The sequence below is a fragment of the Octopus bimaculoides genome, chromosome 2, assembly GCF_001194135.2.
Source record: "Octopus bimaculoides isolate UCB-OBI-ISO-001 chromosome 2, ASM119413v2, whole genome shotgun sequence".
Lineage (NCBI taxonomy): Eukaryota > Metazoa > Mollusca > Cephalopoda > Octopoda > Octopodidae > Octopus > Octopus bimaculoides.
Window position 1 is genome coordinate 87110193 of NC_068982.1, and position 21412 is coordinate 87131604.

General features: G+C 36.0%; 1 protein-coding gene across 1 annotated transcript in view; it reads right to left on the reverse strand.

Moving 5' to 3' along the window:
- LOC106875741 (phosphoacetylglucosamine mutase) overlaps nucleotides 1-21412 on the reverse strand; it is a 93697-nt gene that overhangs the window by 2617 nt on the left and 69668 nt on the right. Inside the window, exons 13-16 of the mRNA XM_052965858.1 lie at nucleotides 17728-17791; nucleotides 10988-11110; nucleotides 6695-6816; nucleotides 2923-2974 (exon numbers count right to left, since the gene is read on the reverse strand). Coding sequence (XP_052821818.1) covers nucleotides 2923-2974; nucleotides 6695-6816; nucleotides 10988-11110; nucleotides 17728-17791 — 361 coding nt within the window. The remainder of the gene's footprint in view (nucleotides 1-2922; nucleotides 2975-6694; nucleotides 6817-10987; nucleotides 11111-17727; nucleotides 17792-21412) is intronic.

The following is a 21412-nucleotide window of genomic DNA, read 5'->3' on the forward strand; positions in this document are numbered from 1 at the left end:
ATATATTTATTTTTACTCACATATATTATATATATATATATATATACATTTCAGTCATTGGACTGTGGTCATGATGCCTTTAAGGGTTTAGTGAAACAAATTGACCCCAGTGCTTTCTTTCTTTTAAAGCTTAGTATTTATTCTATTGGTCTCTTTTGCCAAACCACTAAGTTATGAAGAGATAAACAAGCCAACACTGGTGGGGGACCAAGATGTTGGCCATTTCAAAATTATGGTGAGTTGAGCTGATGTAGAAAATGAGTTACGAAATGAAGGGCTGGAAAAAGCCAAATCAAAGTAAGGAAGGGTGGTGGATTGTTAGACTTTAATGAGGATGATACAGGTAAAGGTTGTGATAAAAGTTCGATGAATGACAAGGGAATTAAATGAAAGATGCTAAGAAATTTCTATCCAAGTTGGTTTCAGTGAATAAACACAAAAGTTAAAGTAACAACAGTAAATAACAGATGTTAATGAGTGAAAGTTAAATATTTATATATTTATTATATATTTTCAATGTAAGCTGACAAAATACATATATTCAGTAAGGTCTGATAGTATAATTGGAACTGTTTGTGTTGTTACTGTTGGATAAAAGAATATGGACAGGTATACAGTGTAGGTATAAAGTAAGACAATATCAAAATTAAAAAACTTTTTACATAAAGTACTTAGCAGAAAAAGTGACATTGAAAAGTCAATATGAGATGTAGTGAGAAAATTACTATTTGTAAATTTCACAATGAGAGATATTCAGCAACAGTACTTTGGAATAAAGATTGTTTGCCAGCATAACATGGCAGTCCTGGTTTAGGATGAATGTTGCTGTAATTTAGCCCCAGGAGACATCGTCTCCAGCTGACTATACGACACGATCTGTGTCCTTATATTTTCAAACAAGAGAATCTAGCACCCCCACTCAGCTCAATTTATAGATCAGTGACTAGTTGTCACTTTGAAAACTATATATTTCAAACAGGAATTTGGCAGCGCCACCTCCAGCCAAACAATTATTCTGTGCTGATGAAGGGAAATAACCCGGAAATCGTGATACACAGATATTGTTTTGAGCTGAGTTAGGGTGCTAGATTCCCTTGTTTGAAAATATAAGGACACAGATCGTGTCGTATAGCCAGCTGGAGAAGATGTCTCCTGGGGCTAAATTACAGCAACATTCGTCCTAAACCAGGACTGCCATGCTATGTTGACAAACAATCTTTGTAGTGTTGATTATTTTAGTGAAGGAAAGCAATTAAGAGTTTATAGGTGGAAAGAAATCCTATTTAAGAATGTGAAGATAAGAAGCATGATGGTAATTCAAAGAAATGTGCTGAGTGCTCAACAAGATGAAATAAATTAAGATATGGTTAGAAAAAGATGGAGATGTAAATTAAGCCCCACCGACTCTATATATATACCTAGGTTTTCACCACTCACTTCCCCACTCTGCACTCATTAATCACACTTCCTTTGAAATATCCTGCCACTTATATCATGGCATTTTGAACCTCAAAGGTATGCCCTGGCACTTGCCACCATTTTTATTTCTCTCTTCCTCTACTCAACCATCCCATTTATATTCTGATCCCCTCTCTCTCTCTCTCTCTCTCTCTCTCTCTCTTTCTCCTGCACTTCCCTCAGCTTGAGTAATCATGTATTTCCTTTACAGTAGCGCACCTGTTTCTGTCTTCATTCCTGATCTCTCTCTCTATCTATCTATCTATCTATCTAACTATCTATTTATCTCCCTTGCAAGTACTTGGTGACCCTGTCAGTGCAGGTGCCACTTAAAAACACCTAGTCCACACTGTAAAGTGGTTGGTGTACAGAAGGGCATCCAGCTGTAAAAACCTTGTCAAAACTGACCTCACCTGTGCTTGTGCCACATAAAAAGCACTAAGTCCACTCTGCTGAGTGGTTGGTATTAGGAAGGGCATCCAGCTATAAAAAATCCTACCAAAACAGTCACAGAAGTCTGGTGCAGGCTTCTGCCTGGCCAGCTCTTGAGAAACCGTCCCACCCATGCTAGCATGGAAGGAAGACATTAAATGATGCTGATGATGCTGATGCTGATGATGACAGTAATAAAGAGGGAAGTTGAATGGTTTAAAAGACTGGAAAGATAATAAAGTATAGTGAAAATAAAAAGGAATGTATGGGTGGTTTGAGGAATGAATGAAGGGTAAAATATATAGAGAGGGTCAGGTTTGATGGTGGGTAAAATAGTTGGTTGAAAATATTTGTAGATTCCGAGTGTTCTGTGGATATTGGGTAGGACCCTATCTGAAAGCTGATTCAAGGTTTTATCTCTGGTGAACAGTGTTTACAAACTCTTCAATATATATAAACTGTAAGGATTTTTATTATTGGCCCTAGACAAGATCTTTTTTTTATTTAGATTATGCAGTGGAACTATTTTTATTGTTAATAAAGTTTGGTATCTATTAGTAGATACCATTGCCAACTGTAGAGCTATTGGTCAAGTTAACTATACACTGGTTGACAATATCCTTAGCTCAGCAATTAGAATCTAGGAGACAAGTGTTAGAGTTGATGTCATTACATAAGTGTCTGAGTGAATGTATGTCAAGTCTAACTGGCATTGACATGCTTGGTTAGGTTTTGGATAAATTTAAGGGTTGTACAATGAGATTTGAGCAGTATTTTTGTTGAAAATTTGATTATATTGATACCTTACAGAAACAAAAGAAGAGATTTTATGGCAGTAAGGAATAATATGTGACATCTTCACCTTTCTTAACATTATTAGTGATGTAAGAAAAATAACTACAACTGAGAAACGATAGTTTATGATGAATTCAGAATATTACAGAAGGAAGAATAGCAATTGGATAAGTACATTAACAGTCAAAATTATATCAAAGAACATTAAAACATAAATACAGAAGATTTTCCCCTTACAATAGTGTCTGCTTCTGAAAATACTCTAACAACATCTTCCGTTCCAGAAGGACTGAAATGAAAATAAATATAAATTATTTGTTTCATAAATATTTTAAAAATATATGAAAAAATACATTATTGGATTCATATAACTGAAACTAATTTGGTTGGTCCTGTTTCTAACAATGAAAATACTGCATTTAAGGACAAGGTATTTACTTCTATCTATACTTATGACAATGATGATGATGATACCCATTCAGACACAGCACTCCTTGCCACACACTACAGTCATACACTCCAACAGTGTCCTCCCTGACCAGTCCTTGATGTCACCACTTCATCTATGTCTTTGTCACCTGCAAACTCATTTTCCATTCACCTAACCCCTGAGGATGTGGACAAAGAGGTTTGAGCCCTGATAATGTGGCCCAAATATTGCACTTTGCCCTGTATGACCCTCTTCCCCACTTTTTATCCCACTAATATTCAGTATTTCCCTTAATACTGAATCCTTTGTCCTACAGGTTACCACGCTGAACCATAGCATTTGCCTATAGCATATCATCTCAAAGGAAGTCAGTCATTTGGTGTACACTCTCACTTAGGGTCCATGCTTCACAACCATACATATAGTGTTACCTAAAATCTATAGATATATTCTTTATTAATTTCAAATGTCTATACTCAATCTGGTTACAGAATTCAGCACTTGAAGCATGATTACTAATTTCAGGATACAACCTCAAACAAACCTTACAAAAATTTTGGATAAGTTTTAATAATTATAAAAATTAAAATCATGGCACACATTTATATTTTGTTGCCAACTGCCTAACAATTCAATTCTCTCTCTCTCTCTCTCTTTCTTTCTTTCTTTCTTTATTTATTTATTGATTTACTTATTTATATACTCTCTAAGATACTTTTTCTTTTTCATTTCTATGATTACTCTCAGCAGCACATATCCATTGATTCCTCCCCAAAATGAGTTTCTCTAACAACCATATGCTGTTTTTAAAACAAGGCAGTAAATGGGATTTTTAAAAATATTTTTAAAGTCGCAAATTTTTATGAACATATTTTTAGAGGAAGGAAGAAGAAAAAAAGCATTAAAAGTATAAAACATCAAATTATCTAGAAAAAATACTCAGAACTATTTCAAGGGAACATAGAAAAAGAAAACAGGGTGGGGGGTTAAGCAGTAGAAGATGGGGTGGGGGGTTAAGCAGTAGAAGATGGGGTGGGGGAGAATAATGGGTTGTACACCCTTGTGGACATGATTGCAAAGGCATTGCTAAGGAGAATGGCCAGTAACACTTGCTGCAGCAGCCAGCCCACCTCATGGAGATAATTTCTAAGATGGGCCACAGTTATCATAATTTTGCAGAGGAAATCGACAGTGCATGATCCAAGAATACTTGAATGCAACCAACACAAACTGATAGCACTTGGTAAAACTCCTGTATCTGTTTAGTTTTCTGTTCTCTGCGTTATGGTTGGTGATACCCAAGTTTGCAGCAAGATTGGAGCCAGAAATGTGTCATAGTACACTGCATCTCAGATTAGGGATCTACCTCTCCCATATGGGAAGAGGGTTATTCCGTCAGGGTACTTACCATCCCCACAGGCTCCAGTTGTGATGGGAAGCCAGCAGTGTCAAGGCCCCTTCTAATTTTGTCATTCAGAGCGGCATGTTGGCAGAACTGGCCTATGCTTTGGCTACAGGATGATGGATGCAGGCTCCATATCGGCATTTGTGAGGCTCACACATGCAGAGACCAAGGCATGGAGCCACTCTGTTACAAGTGCACTCATCATCAAAGAGAGTAGTGGCTGATGAAGATGAAGAGAACACCAAATTAAGCTATACACTGCTGTTTAGCTGTGAAGCAGAACAGGGGTAGGTGAGGCAGTGCTAGTTTAAAGATATCTCAATCCATCCAAAGGCAGAATTGCATCTGATGTTATCCCAGTTACGTTGGACATCTGTATTCTGGGAGATGGTAAGACCTTCAACAGTCCAACCGATTAGAGCTGACTCTAGTTCCCTGGTCACGTCATGTTCAGCCATTCCATGGAGTACCTCACCAATGAGGGTGCAACTGAAGGAGATTGAGGAAAGATAAGCTGGCAGAGCCAGGTCCAATGTGGAATGGAGGCCAAGGCCACCAAATCTAACAGGCATGATCTGTTGTCAACTGTAGTTTAACCTGTTGCCACCTGACACTGTCAAAACTGACATTACAGATTAGTTCAGCACAGAACCAGATGGTGTCACTGATATCGCTGAAGCGATCTATGAAAGTGACAGGACACACTGTGCAGCAAGGAGAAGAGCTTAGGCAGGGCAAAGCAATTCCTCAAGAGGAAGCTACAAAGGGGCTATCTTTGCAAGTGAAAGACAATTCTATGATGCTTGTGTACAAAGTGCAATACAGTATGGTATGAAAACATGATCACTGAATGCAGAGCATATGCAAAGTTGAAAAGAAATAAAGTGAGCATTGGTTGGATGGTTTGACAGGAATCAACATGTCCAACGACTACATCAAGCTCCAATATTTGCTTTGGTATGGTTTTCTTATGGCTGGATGCCCTTCTTAATGCCAACCACTTTACAGCATGGACTGGGTGCTTTTTTCATGTCACCTGCAGTTTGCTGCAGGACTACATGCCTAGGGTAGGTGGAGGAACAGCTTCATGTTTGGAAATGAGGTTATTACTGGGGTGGACGAGGCAGAGCAGGTTCATACAGAGGGAACTGTAAGCTTACACTTAGCACGGGGAAAAAAAAGAGGAGGGGGCATACAGACTGTCAAAATAGGTACGGTTGAAAGGAGGATGAGACAAGAGCTGGGAATGATTGAAAGATGCAGAAGATGGAAGGCAGTGAGTATCAGGAGTAGTAATGATGATACAGTTACTGGTGGGAGGGGAAAGAGATGTATTGCATGAGGAGGAGTCACTGTAACAGGTGGAGGATCCAAAATATGGCACTTCTAAAACTCAGACCTACTGTGGAGGGTAAGTTTTTTTTATATCCTCATATTGCCAGAGATCCCAGTCCTTTGTCATTTCATCTACCAGGCTCAAAGTTCTGAGCTCAGCTTTCACCACTTCATCCCATGTCTGCCTGGGTCTTCATCTTCTGCAGGTTCCAGCCACATTAAATGAACAGTGCTTCATTATACAACTGTTCTTACCATCACATTCTTCTTTCTTGAATACAAGTGATACCTCTTATGTAAAAATGTAAATGAATGAGGAAGTACAAATATGCACAGAGGAAAAAGTGGTTATGAGAAGTATCAGATGTAGTGTGCAAGAGAAAAGACAATACCATGTGATCCATGTAGATGGAACCTGTAGACGAAGACATGGGAAGAAGTGGCATGGACTGAACTCAAAGAGGAGATGACAAGGGATTGCAAAAAGTGGTGAGACACTGAACTAGAGAAGACCCATGCAAACATAAAAAAAAACCAGACATAAATTGATGATGGTAATGCAGTAATTCAGAATACCTGAAAGATACTGGTCATATATGAATTGTGAATCAGGTATCCAAAACAAAACATGAACATTCCTATCATCAACTAAAGAGATATCTATCTAAAGTATGCCAATGCTCTTTTCTTCCATACATCACACATCTATGCTTTATTCCTAACATTTGAATCATCACTTCAGCAGATTATTAAAAAAATAAAACAAGCTTTTTGATTTCAAGTTTAAATTAATCAAGAACTGCTTCACATAAAGACAAGAAAGCAAAATACATTCTTACCGCACAAAGGCACGACCACCACATACAGCAGCACAAAGTTGGTCAATGGCATTTTGCAGATCTAATGGTTGAGTTAGTTTCTGTTCATCATAAGTTGTTTTAAATACAAGCTTATCTTTCACCTATTAAATAGATAAATAAGTAATTTCATTACATTGCCTTTTCAAACTCAAGACCAGCTGTAGAATGGAAAGTAAAGAGCATTTTGTTTCTTATATTTGCAGTTATTTTCTAATTTTTAAAGAAATAAAAGGTAAAATTGGCAATAGTGAAACTTCAACATCAGAATCTTGACTATATTTATTATCTTGTTTATTTTCATTGATCATCATATTCATGGAACAAATTTTTCACAATAATTTTTCATATTGTTAATCTCAACTTTAGAAGATGGAAATTTTCTTTATGTTTCCACTACATTTCAATAAGCTATTACCTGGCAAATTTTTTCTTTTTTGTGGATGAAATGAAAGGAAAAGAAGAAAGCGATGAAACATTTGTATATAGTATGTGTTGTAAAACTCACAGAGGTTTTGCAGTGTTAAAATAAACAGAGATGCACCAAGTGTACACATTAAGCAGCTAAAACATTCCCTAGAGAATTTCAAGCTATTGTACAGTATGTCAAATATCCAGAGGAACTTATTTTCAATGTAGATGAGACAGAGTTATATTGAAAAGGGAATGTTATCAAGTTACTGTCACTGAAGAAAAGACAGTTGATTACTCAGCTGGTACTTTTCTTTTTTTTTTTTATCAACCCTGAAAGGATGAAAGGCAAAACTGATCTTAGTAACATTTGAACTCAGAATGACAAATGAGAAGAAATGCCAGTAAGCATTTTTGTCCAGAACAGTAACAATTCTGCCAGCTCACTGCCTTGTTGCTGATGATGATAATGTGTTTTAATCATCATCATCAACAACAACACATATTAGATATGCATGTGTGTATATATCTCTCTCTCTCTTCTCTCCCCACGTGACTGGTGTTCGGCCAAGCTTAAACTTTCTTTCTTGGTTCGGCAGCCGTCCGTGCAACATCTATATTCCTCCCTGTGCCTGTGAAATCTTGTAACCCTGCCATAAGGCTTTACTTCCACACACACCAGCTTAATTTAATTCATCCTTAGTCGAAAGACACCTGTTGTTATGTCCTGTTATTTGTATTTGTGTAACATTCTCCGTTTTTTTCAGTCCTTGTTTTCATATACATTCGCTGCTTTCTTTCAAGAAATCTAATGCTCTTAGCTTAGTTTTTCCTTGCAGCTGGCCAGATTGGAGCAATCTCAACAATAACCAGCCGAAATTGCAAAGATAATCTGGAACTCGACTGAGGAAAAAAAGCTCAGAATGACCCGTCCTTGTTTTCTTTGTATCGTCTATTTGGATGTTTTGTTGTCCCCTTTTTAGTATCACTTAACTGTTTGGATGTTTCGCGTTGTCCCATTTTGTATTTATATATCGCACAAGAGTGGCTGTGTGGTAAGCAGTTTGCTTACCAACCACATGGTTCCAGGTTCATTCCCACTGCGTGGCACCTTGGGCAAGTGTCTTCTACTATAGCCTCAGGCCGACCAAAGCCGTGTGAGTGGATTTGGTAGGCAGAAACCGAAAGAAGCCCATTGTATATATGTGCATATATATATATGTATGTGTGTGTATATGTTTGTGTGTCTGTGTTTGTCCTCCCAACATTGCTTGACAACCGATGATGGTGTGTTTACATCCCTGTAACTTAGTGGTTCAGCAAAGAGACCAATAGAATAAGTCCTGGGGTTGATTTGCTCGACTAAAGGCAGTGCTGTAGCATGGTCGCAGTCAAATGACTGAAACGAGTAAAAGAGTATATATATATATACATATTGTTGTTGTTGGCACTCCGTCGCTTACGACGTCGAGGGTTCCAGTTGATCCGATCAACGGAACAGCCTGCTCGTGAAATTAATGTGCAAGTGGCTGAGCACTCCGCAGACACGGGTACCCTTAACGTAGTTCTCGGGGATATTCAGCGTGACACAGTGTGACAAGGCTGACCCTTTGAATTACAGGCACAACAGAAACAGAAAGTAAGAGTGAGAGAAAGTTGTGGTGAAAGAGTACAGCAGGGTTCGCCACCATACCCTGCCGGAGCCTCGTGGAGCTTTAGGTGTTTTCGCTCAATACACACTCACAACGCCCGGTCTGGGAATCGAAACCGCGATCCTATGACCGTGAGTCCGCTGCCCTAACCACTGGGCCATTGTTTCTCCTCTGACTAGGTAACTAAATAACACCTTTATATCAGCACACTTGATTCTGACCTCTTTCTGTACCTCTCTCTCACTGGGTAACCATGTACCTGTATAGCAAGACACCTATTTCTGCCACTCTGTTTCTCTGTTACACTCTAATCTTTCACTATTTGATACAGGATCACCTCCTCTATTGTGGCAAGACACCTGCTTCTGTCTCTCTGTCTCTTTGTCACACTCTAACTTCCATCCTCTGACACAAATGCCCTGCTCCTCTCATAATTCCTTGTCTTGTGAGTTACTTGGTTACCCTGCCAGTGCTGGTGCCACTTTAATAGCATCCAGTCCACACTGTAATGTGGTTGGTATCTGGAAGGGCATCCAGCTGTAAAAATCTTGCCAAAACTAACTTCGTCTGTGCTCATGTCACATAAAAAGCACTGAGTCCACTCTGTAGAGTGGTTGGTGTTAGGAAGGGCATTCAGCTGTAAAATCCCTGCCAAAACAGACACAGCAGCCTTGGGTAGATTTTCCACCTGGCCAGCTCCTGTCAATCGTCCTGGACATTAAACGATTATGATGATGATGAATATATATATATATATTTATATACATATAGACAATGTGCTTTTTGTAGATATAAGGGCCTTTGACTCTTGTTTCTGGTAATATAGGTGCCACCCTGCACCTTCAGTCACTTAATGACAACTGAATTTTTCCTTTTTGATTTTATATTGCGTCTAGTCACCTTCCTTATTTTATAATTTTCACATTACCATTTTGCACACACATACATATAGGATTATCTCTCTGACTTCACATGTCAGTAAAATCATGAAACAAATCCTGAGAAGGAAACTGATAGCGTTCTTAGAAGAAAATGACTTACTGAACAATACTTAGTATGGCTTCTGTTCAGGAAGAAGCTGCCTCACACACCTCTTATAACAGTATGACTAGCTTTTGAAGAAGTTGCTCGACCATTCAAATTTCAATGTGATATATCTTGAATATGCAAAGACCTTTCAGAAGGTGGATCATGGCAGGATATGTCACAAGCTGTGAGACCTTGGCACAGTTGGCAAACTAGGAGAGTGGATACATGACTTACATAGAGGTCAGGCTACATAGAAGTCAGTTAATGGTGCCCTCTCTAAGGAAGCACAAATTCTGAGTAACATCTTTCAGGGAACAACCTTAGGGCCATTATGCCAGTGACTAGCAACACCAACGATACAAAATTATCACAGGTAATAAAGAACTTTGACAATGTTGCAAGCTTGCAGTGGTACTTAAATGCAATATATGAAACAACATTCAGTTTAATGTTGGGTAATTTCAAGCACTGCACAATGTACCACAGCCTGCATAAACAGAACCTGAAGGCACTGCAATCTCAAAGTCACAGATAGCGAGAAAGTCGGGGATCAGTATGTGCAATGAATCATTTTATATACACATTACCAAGATGGCAACAAAAAGCAGACAAATAGCAGGATAGATTTCTTCAGAACAAAAACATGAATAAGTCACATTAACCCTGTGGAAGACTTTTGTTCTCACCCAAAGGTCAAGAATCCTTTTGGGTGGGTTTTTTTTTATATTTTGAAATAAATTTTATTTATTAATCATATTTATAAAACAAAAGTACAATTTGGAGAAAACATTAAGCCTGTATTCACAATAAACCAAGAAATAAAATAATTGCAGATTTATGGTCAAATATCCTTTCAGCTATCCACTCTCAGTAAAAATAAATAAAAATGGATTATTGAATTATCTATTACCCAGATAATTCAAGAAGAATTTTAATTTGTGACTCTGCACCTCAAAATATTAAGCAAATCACTAGACGCTCCTGTATCTTGAGATGATATGGTAATTGCTTTATGAGTGTTATATGGATTAAGCTCTATAAGATAAGATATAATTCAAAACATGGTGCTTATTCTCCAAATTTTGTGTGAATTTCATTCAAAATGATACAAGTAAATTATTCTTTAATGAAAGACAGTAAGGAATACAAATATCATGAGGAGGAGGAAAAATTAAAATCTTACTTTGATTTGTTTGAGGACAGATGGCTTCTCTTTATAAATTGCATCCCACTTCACTGTATTCCAACCAAGAGAATGCAAGATGGTTTCTATAAGCAACATGTCCGAAATTGAATCACCCACAGTCTGTAAAGTTGACAACATTTGTTTAACAACAACAACAACAACAACAACAACATTATTGTACCTACCTAGAAATAATGGGGGAAGAGGAACAATGCAGGTAGAACAATAGCAGTGAAGAGGTACTTATCTATTACAGGACTGGATGCTGCAGCTTGTATGCTAACACAAAAGCAGCACAAAGTCACATTCTATTGTCAAGGAAGCTTGCAAATTCACAAGGGAACTTGTCATTAACCCTGAATTAGATGAAGAACCTGAACCCACTACCACCAAACAATCGGATGATTCAGATCCTTGTTAGAGTATATGTTTTCTTTTATGTGCATTAACTACAATATTAGAGTATTTTTAGCTTGTATTTCTAGCAATGTAGGTGTTTCTTAATATCTTTAGTAAGAATTATAATTCTCCTTTTTGGTAAAATATTGCAACCTGCCATTTATATTAATTTTATGCAAATATAGCAAATTGCTAAATCATACATTAATTTGGATGACGAAAACATATTCGCTAATAGAGAAGCAAGCCAAGGAAAGCTGAGATTGAGTGAGCTTAACTGATGAGGCAATGGAAACTGCCAAATCTAACATCTGCATTAAGAATTCTCGATCAGCATTTTTCAGATGATTCAGGTCCCTGTTAGTGTATGTTTTCATTCATGTGCGTTAACTAGAGAATTAGAGCATTTTAGGTCGTATTTCTAGCAATGTAGATGTTTCTTAACACCCTAGTCACATTTAGTGACAATTATAGTTCTCCTTTTTGGTGAAATATTGCAACCTACTGTTTATATTAATTATAAACATATCCTCCAGCAATAATGCCTCATCTACCACAGAGCATAACCCCCAAGTCTCATCTACTTGTAACTGTTGCTCCGGGACAATCTGCCCGCTACAAACGCATTGCGTAAGATATAACGTAATATATAAATGCACTGTAACCAATCTGCTATATAACTCTACAGCTGCATACATAGGTTCAACTAAAAACTTCAAGCAACGCTATGCAGCCCACTTGCACTCTTTTAGATATGACAAACACAGTAAATCTACAACACTAGCTAACCACACTCACCACCTCAAAAACACAAATACCCAGTATACTTTAAAATGGTCCATCCTGGACTCTGGAATTCTATACCAGGGCCAGCGCTCTAATTGCAAGCTTTGCTTAAAGGAGGCGTTCCATATTTTAAAATACAATTCTCCCACTCTACCTAATCGATATAACGAAACACTTAGCACCTGCAATCACCGTTTTTTCCATACATTCAAATTCTATCACAGACACAAATTCACAAATGACCACACAACATACTCACACAACTCCCTATAGGTAACCTATGCAACTGGTCCCCCTTCTACCACCTTTAGAATAGATTTATTTCTTTTTTAGATCTTATCACTACTAAATCTTTTTTCTTAATTTACTTCCTTTATACTTTCCTTTGATAGCCACCAACACCACCACCACTTGTAGGTTCCTTCATAGCCTTTACGTATTTTCAATAGATCTCCACATTACCTCCCACAACTCCCTATTGATAACCCCAATCAACTCTAGGTAGCATCCCCCTTCTACCATCTTGAAAATAGGTTTAGCTCTATTTTTAGAACATATCACTACTAATTCTATTCTCTTATTTTCCTTTAATACTGTTCTTAGAATGCCACCTACACCCTCACCACTTATAGGTTCATAGCCTGACACTATACACAATAATTACATCTCCACATTACCTCCCCACATTCCTTTTTCCTTACTAAACTTATGCTTCCACCCTCACATTCTTCCTTTTGCTCTCTCTACTTCTTCTTTCCTTCTTGTCAGAATAACTGACCATACAACTGCTTACTACTATCAACCATATTTCTCACTTGAATTGCTTCCTCCCCCTTCCTTCCTGTCTTAAGGCTTGACCTCTTAACCCTACACAAAGGCTATCCTTTGAGTAAACAACGCACATAGTTCTCCAGATACGATATGATATATATCCACCTTTGCTACTACAATTATCTCCGGAAAATACCCGCAAGGATTCTTTACATGGATGTTTACTGCTGGAATAAAGCTACACTCCAAGTACTGTTTCTTCTTTGTTCTTTTTTCTGCACATCGCTCTCACTTCTTACTACAAATCTCCTCTTATAGATGTAATAATCCATTCCTCAACTATTACCGTCTCCGATGAAGAGATACATTGGATTTTCCCTGAAACAGCTGTAAGACTTTATCCATAAAATATATTTCTAACTTTGCCATTGGTCTCTTTATCTTTTTCTCTCTTTATACATACACACGCTAATACACGACCTATATTATATTCCCCACTCATGTTTATACAACGACAGGGGCAAAACTAGCCAGTATACAGCACTTACTCGGTATTACCTGTATCTTTGGGTTTGGTTGAATCCAATACCCTTTATAACCTTTATATATATATAAACTCCCCTAGCAGAAAAATACACAAAATTATTACAAATTCACAAAGCTTGAAACTAAAGCCAATAAAAGTATTTTGTTTTGAAGTGTATACACTATACACTTTTATAGTGAAGACATTAAAAGGGACAAGGTGGAAAAAAATGCAGATTGTTTCCTAATAACAAGACAATTCAAGAATAAATATGAGAAAAATAATATACTTGGAATAATATGTTAAAAAAATCTAATTACAATGTCCACAAATATGAAATCCCATAATTTGAGACATCACAGTGCAGATAGAGGATACCTGTAGCAGAATTTCCATCTTTATGACAAATGTGTTAGAAAGCTCTAACTGCGTTTTTTTCTTCTTTTTTCTTTCTACATTCATCCGATTAAACAATCTCATAGGTTACTTCTTTTTTCTGTGTTCGATGCTGTTGGTATGGATGATGTTTGCAGCCATTGGAATGAGAGAAAAAGAACAAAGGGTAGCTATGCACAGGATGTGAGAGGCCTCTTGCTGATCATGGAGCAAGAGAGAGGAGCTAAGCTGGAACCTCTGCTGACCCACCAACGGGAGGGTGTTGTGGTTTAGGGTCAAAATACCTGATGATTGTTGGATACCGTTTGACGACATCAGTTCATTCTGGCCAAAGCTCCTTTCGGTAAAGTGGAAAAGAAGCACCTTCAAGGTGTTATCAACATAAAGCAATCTCACAGTTCAAGGGAGACAACTAAGTAATTCAATCAGAGTAATAAGAGATAATCTTTAAAATAAAAGGGGAAAACCCATGGATTTTAACAATTGGTAGATTGTAATAATGTTATATTGAGCAAAGAAAAACAAAATAACCTACAAGATTAGTTAATTGGAGTAGCAATTTATTAAATGAATATAGAAAATAAAAAGAAAAAAATTATGCAGTTTAGCTGTCTAGCACATTTGGTATAAAGATGGAAATCCTACTTTGGACATCCTCTGTCTGCACTATGGTGTCTCAGGTTAAGGGATTTCCCACTTATGGAAATTGTAAAGCTTGACCTATAATTCTGGGATATAGCCTGTTATTTTACCCTTAAGGAAATTCAGAAAAAAATTTTAACAATTCAAAGGCTACACTTTCTTTTTACTCAAAAGGCCTCTTCTTGGCAATCTTAGATACAATCAAAATATAGTTCAGAATTTGACAAGCTATAGTCATGACACATACATACATGTGTGTGATTATGCTTGCATATGTATGTATGTATGTGTGTGTGTGTTTATGCTTGCATATGTATGTATGTATGCGTGTGTGTAGGTGTGTGCATATGTATGTGTGTGTGTATGTGTGTGCAAGTGTCACTAAATCACAGTGAATATTGTTGTGAATATTTGTGTGGGCCTATATTTTCTTGGATCACAATTAGTATATGTGTATGTGGGTGTGTAAAGCAACGTTTATCACCACTACTATCTAGAAGCAACACCAAAATCAACCCAACAACTCTTTTAACTATAATGAGAATAGCTTAAACGTCATCTCTGCCAGATTTCTGCTAAAACAGTAATGAGCAACAAGCAGAGAAAAAGATAAAATACTAAAATCAGATGACTTATCACATTGCAGCTTTGTAATCAACTGTGTTCATGACTTCTTGTTAATAATGTGCCCCCCCCTCCACCTCCCCTAGCTGTTGTTTACTTTTGCTTTGAAAAGAAAAAACGATTTTGTGATAAAATGAGTGTGTGATGAGCAAGCGCAAGACTCTTTGCAGTTAAGGAAATTAGTGATGATGATATTTATTCTTCGGTTGAAGAGTTTACATTTAATGTCTACAATGAGAGAGATTCAGTCAATCAAACTAATGAAAGTGATGAGAAAAGTAACAGTTCAGGTGAACAAATACAATAGTTGAGAGATAGGCCTATTATTATTATTCTCCTGAATTTTCTAGTGATAGGCATAGGGGTGGTTGTGTCATAAGAAGTTTGATTCTCAACCATATGGTTCTGGGTTCAGTACCATTGCATGGCACCTTGGACAAGTGTCTTCTATAATCTCAGGCTGACCAAAGCCTTGAGTGGATTTAGTAGACGAAACCTGTTGCGTGTTTATGTATGCATATATATTTATATATGTGTGTGTGTCTGTGTTTGTACCCACACCAGCTGGTGTTGGTGTGTTTACATCCCTGTAACTTAGCAATTCAGCTAAAGAGACCAATAGAATAAGTACCAGGCTTAAAAAAAAAAACAAGAACTGCGGTTGATTTATTTGACTAAATTTCTTCAAGGTGGTGCCTCAGTATGGCTGCAGTCTAATGACTGAAACAAGTAAAAGATAAAAGATTAGTATAAAGAGATACATTATCAGAGGCAAAGTCATTGATTACTAAACAAGAAATTAAAGTCATGACAAATTACCAACAAAATAGTAGAAGCAGCCAAACTAAAACTCCAATAACAAAAGAAACATTATGAGTATACCAAGTTAAATTATTTCTAGAAACATTTGTCTTTTTCCATTTCATAAGCCTAATTGAAAGGGAATGGTATGGCTAAGAACTAATAAAAAGAAACAGCACACAGACACTGTTGAGTAAGAAGGTAGTGCAAGTTAAATACAGTTATCGGCAATGGAAAGCTTAATTGAAAAATATAAAATATAAACTGAAAAAGTAAAAATTAACAAGCACTAAAGTAACTCAGTGATTCAAAAAGAAAAATATGTGAAGCAATGAAAAAGCCTTAATGAAATTACTCAACCAGCTCATAACACCTCCACCTCCTTTAACAAGTTTCCTACCATCTATAAAATAATAATCATTTGTTGTAAAGCAACATACTCCTTCTAAAGACAAGCCTCATAACAGGACTAAAGAACTTTTATACAATTTGGAACCCAATGAGAACAGAAACAATAACCTAAAGCAGACAGTGTATATGAATACCCATATGGTATGTTAAATGAATTAAACCTAAATAAAATGATAAATATATATATAAAAATGTAGAATTAAATACAAAACACAAACTTCAGGAACATTTTAATGTTTAGACAACTAATTGTCTCAAGATAAGATTTATATAATTTATACAGAGAGGAATATCTATAGAAAATGGGGAAAATGTTCTTTATATAGCTGTGCTAAAACAAAGTATTCAAACAGCTCAGATCTCTAAAATAGAAAAGACTGAAAATTCCTGTGTTGATATCTCTTTACTTACACTTAATTGTATCCTTTATCAAGACACACGGTTCTCAATTAACAGTAGGCCAAGTCAATAGAATTTTTAACAGCCACCTGACAAGTTTATAGTTTATATTCTATTGCCAAAACTGCATTGCATCTATAGTCAACTTTTACTAAGTCTACTTAGCTGTAAATAACTTTTACATGTAGTTATAGGGAACTCTGCCAACCTGTAATAATTATTTACAGTTTATAGTTCATCTAGAACCTGGAGAAAAGAATAGTACTTTGATATTCAGTATCACACGAACATCTCCATTACATATAGTTCTTATGAACTATATGTAATGGCTGATTTTTGGTTGTGAAAATGTATGAATTATAAGTAATGCCTTAATTTCCATGGGTTAAGCACAGCACAATCATCCATCACCACTTTATTTGTTATCATGAAAAAGTACAATTCACCACAGGCATAATATAACTGACAGTTGTTATACTATCTTGTTATGGTGAGTTCCAATATGGAAGAGTACAGATACAAACAAGATAATTTGTGTGATTATGGAAGGCTGAATATCTTCAGTGAGTCCATAACAACCCAAATAGTTATGGGACATCCATTTCAAACTATTATCAGAAAAAAGATATAACTTTAAATATTATTACTGCAGTAAAAAACAAATAATTTCAAAAGATTTCAGGTAAAATCAAATGGAAACACACACATGCACACTTTGATACCAACTTGCCTGAGACCACTCCTGCTTCTATGACACCAATTCCTGTTTTAAAATTATCTTAATTAGAACCTTCCTTCTAAATGTCCAACTTAATAATGACAAATTCATTTTATTAGTTTTTTTGTTATTTTCAAAATTCATTGAAACAGAGTCAGTGTATTTTAATAGAAATATGGTAACAAAACAGTTAAATAATGTCATAGCTTTTGTAAATGAAATGAAGCTGAATTCAAAGTGCAATATCATAATATAATACTATACCTGGTTGATCAGATCAATTAGAGTACACAGTCTCTGAGCAGCAGATTGCTTTTCCTCAGACAAACTAAAACAAACAAATAAATAAGTGGTAATTCAAGAGTGGTGAGTCAGCAGAAATATTAATGATAGGTAAATGCTTCTTCCCGTTAATTTCGGTGAGGATTTCAATATTTTGCAAGAGGTAACTCTACACCAATTCATTCCATGCTGGAGTGGTAAATATAGTAATAGAATATAGGTTCAATAAAAATAAGTACAAAAATTGTAACTGGACAAAAGAAATTACTCTTTGATAATTTAACAAGCATATTTTCACATCCTTCAAACAACTCATCTTCTGGCTCTGGATAACACAATGATCCCATTATCTTTCAAACTGATACACTAAGAATGCTCCTACAAATATATTGCTTTGTCTCCCCATATCCTGCAAGAACAGACTGAGGCATCCAGTGTATAATTTGCACATGATGTTCTGGTAGGTTATTTAGCAGTAACTTTTAGTAAGGGTGGTTTGGATATTTTGGGGGATGAGGAGAGTAGTTGCAATTGATAACCATTGGAGCAATTCTTGTGTGTCCTTGATAATTTCTCCATATTGTATGAAAACTTGTCAATAAAAGGCGAAATTTTTCAGCCAGTAACTGTTTGTTCTGCAGTCTGGACCTAGAGGTTTCTTGTTTGACATTTTCTGTAGAACTGTTTCCAGTATTTCACTGCTTATTTCATATTGCTTTTGCTGGACATGCTGGTAGTAGTCCTGCTCCAGTTCTTTTAGCCATTCATCTTGTTTGTTGAATTTATCATTTGTTTCCACTAGAAATCTCCAGTAGCTCTCAACCTGATCTTATATAGAGATTGAGTTGTTCTCACTGAAGCTGTGATAAACTGATTTGGGATTTGGCAAATAATTTGACAATTTGCCATTTATATGTTGTAGATTTATATTTTAATCTTTCAGCTGTAGGTATGAGTTGTTTCAAATGGTGCAGTTCGGAGTTTAGGCTTTTGATTCCTGTATCACCGAAATGCCTCTCTAGTTTTTTTTCTTTTTTTTCTGAGGTCTTCCTGATGTGTGAAGTTGTTCCCTGTGTTACATTTCATAACTACAATGGTCTGTGAGATACTTTTGCACAAAAATAAAATTTTAATTTTTAAGTTACATGCCCACGCTGGTTAATGCTTTCTGTTTGAATTTTGATTGTGTGGTTTCAGCTCTTTGTGATATGCTAGTAATGTAATAGCTGTGATATATATACCTCTGGATTGTATGATCTTCAGATATTTGTTTACTGAATCTAATTTACTGGGTTCTTTACTTATACTACACCTAGTAGTTATGGTGTTTGTCAGTTTGTCAAAAGGTTGTGGGCCAGTATACTCCAATGGAAATGAATACCTGACTAGTGCTGGTGCAGCCCTATCTCTTTCCAACTGTCGTATCCTTAATGTTCTGCTCAGTCAAGGGTGGAAGTGCAAAGGGGATGTTTATATTTGCTCATCACTACATAGGCATCTAAAATTATTAGCAAAAGCATGGTGCATGTTACACACTTATGAGTGATTGATATGGTTTACATAGCTTACCTATGTATACATGTGTATGTGTGTGGTGTGTGTAATTTTGGGAAGTCAGTATATATATATATATATATATATATATATATATATATATATATATATATATATATATATATTATCAGTTGCACATACATAGTGTATGTATTTGTTTATACAACAACTTGCTGCAGGAAAGTGACCTGCATGACACCAAGTGTTAAAGAACACTGAATGTCCCATACCAAGGGAGACAACTCGCCTCAAGAGGATCGAGAATGATAGATGTTGATATTTCACCATTATTGTGGCTCATCAGTAGCATGTGCTTGAAACACTTCGAAATGAAATCAATTATCAGTCTGGAGCAAATAGACTTCACACAATTAGCATAGACTGTGGAGCAAATAGACTTCCCACTATTAGCATATTTGTCCTAAACTGGCAATTCATTTAATTCTGAAGTGTTCCAAGTACTTAGTACTGATGAGCCACAATAATGGCAAAATATCAATATCTATTATCCTCGATCATCCCAAAGCAACTTGTCTCACCTGGTGTGGGACATTCAGTGTTCTTTAACACTCAGTGTCATGTAAGGAATTTTCCCAGGACACTACCCAGCAGCAAATTGGTGAATAAACAAAACACATACATTATGTGTGACTGATAATGTTTACATTGTTAGAGCTGTTTTTAATTTGTAATTTTATATATATAATAGATGTACCCACCGTGACCTGTTGGGTCATAACCACTCCAAGTTGAAAATGTCAATGCACAGTGGGAAAGGAAAAAATACTATTTCGAACTTCATGCAATAAAATTCTTAAATAATACAGTTCTCCTGCCTTTGGTGTGACAACATAAACACTACCAAGTATTTCTTCTTTGAAAACATTCAAATGGCTTTTAATGTTTTAAAGTCATCATCGATGCACAATAAAAAGAATTCTGTCAATGTTATTCTATGTCATTTACTGACAGCCATATATATCCTCATAATTTCTGAGCAATATTCTTTGTTTATCTGGTAAATGAATTTGCAGTCTGACTATTGTAGGTGCTCTTTCATGAATTGAAAATCCTGCTTAGGAGGGTCCAATATACACACCCATTAGATATTGACTAATTTCATTATCATTGTTTATTTGAACAGTTAACTAACCTCACTGAGGCATCGATTTCAATGTTGCAGTGGCATTTGAATGTTCTTAAAAGAGTTTCATTATAAGGTACAACCCATTTGTTGTTGTTTGTTTTTCCATTCTTATGAGAATCAACTCCTCCCATTGCAACTAATCTTCGTCTATAAAGAGACAGTCTTTCTGTCTGTTTTTCTGCCTTTTGATTAAGATGATAAAGATTAATATTTTATTTTAAATAAAATTAGTAATTTTCCCTTTTAAGAAAAAGACAAATCAAATACCCATGATTTAAAAATATCTCATAAAAATATAGTGAGAATTTCTCTCTTTCAAATTTATGGCGCTCTGAAAGTTGTACAAATGGCTAAGGGAAGACAAAAGAAAGTAAGAAAACAGGACAGGCAATGGTAGCTGACACAACGCTTTGAAGTGTTGACATTTTCAACTTGATTTCTTTTTTTTCTTAAAGGAGGAAATGACTATTTTATTTGTAATCTTTATCATCTTAATCAAATGGCAGGAAAACAGACAAACTTTGAGTTTTAGTATAATACACACACACACACACACACACATATATATAGTAGAAATATGTTAAAAAAAACAAAATAGAAACTACACGTTGAAATGTAAGGGGAACGTAAGCAGAAAAATAAGAGAAAATGCACATTGGAAATCAAAAAGAAGGTAAGGCTTTTTATGAAAAGTAACGATATATATATATACAATTAGATGAACTGAGGTAGGAATAAAGGTAATAAAAGTCATTATTGTGAGTTGTTAAAGAGATTTACAAGCATACCGGTTTTGTGATATTACTAGTCATTGCTTTGAGTATACACTGAATTCTGAACGGTGTCAAGTCTATTAGTCCCTTAGCAAAAAGATTATGTGTAAGGGAGGTAAGTAGTTCTGGATTAGGTGCAATTAGGGTGGATCTGGATTTGTAGTGTGAATGGTGTATGGGATGTATGGGGGTT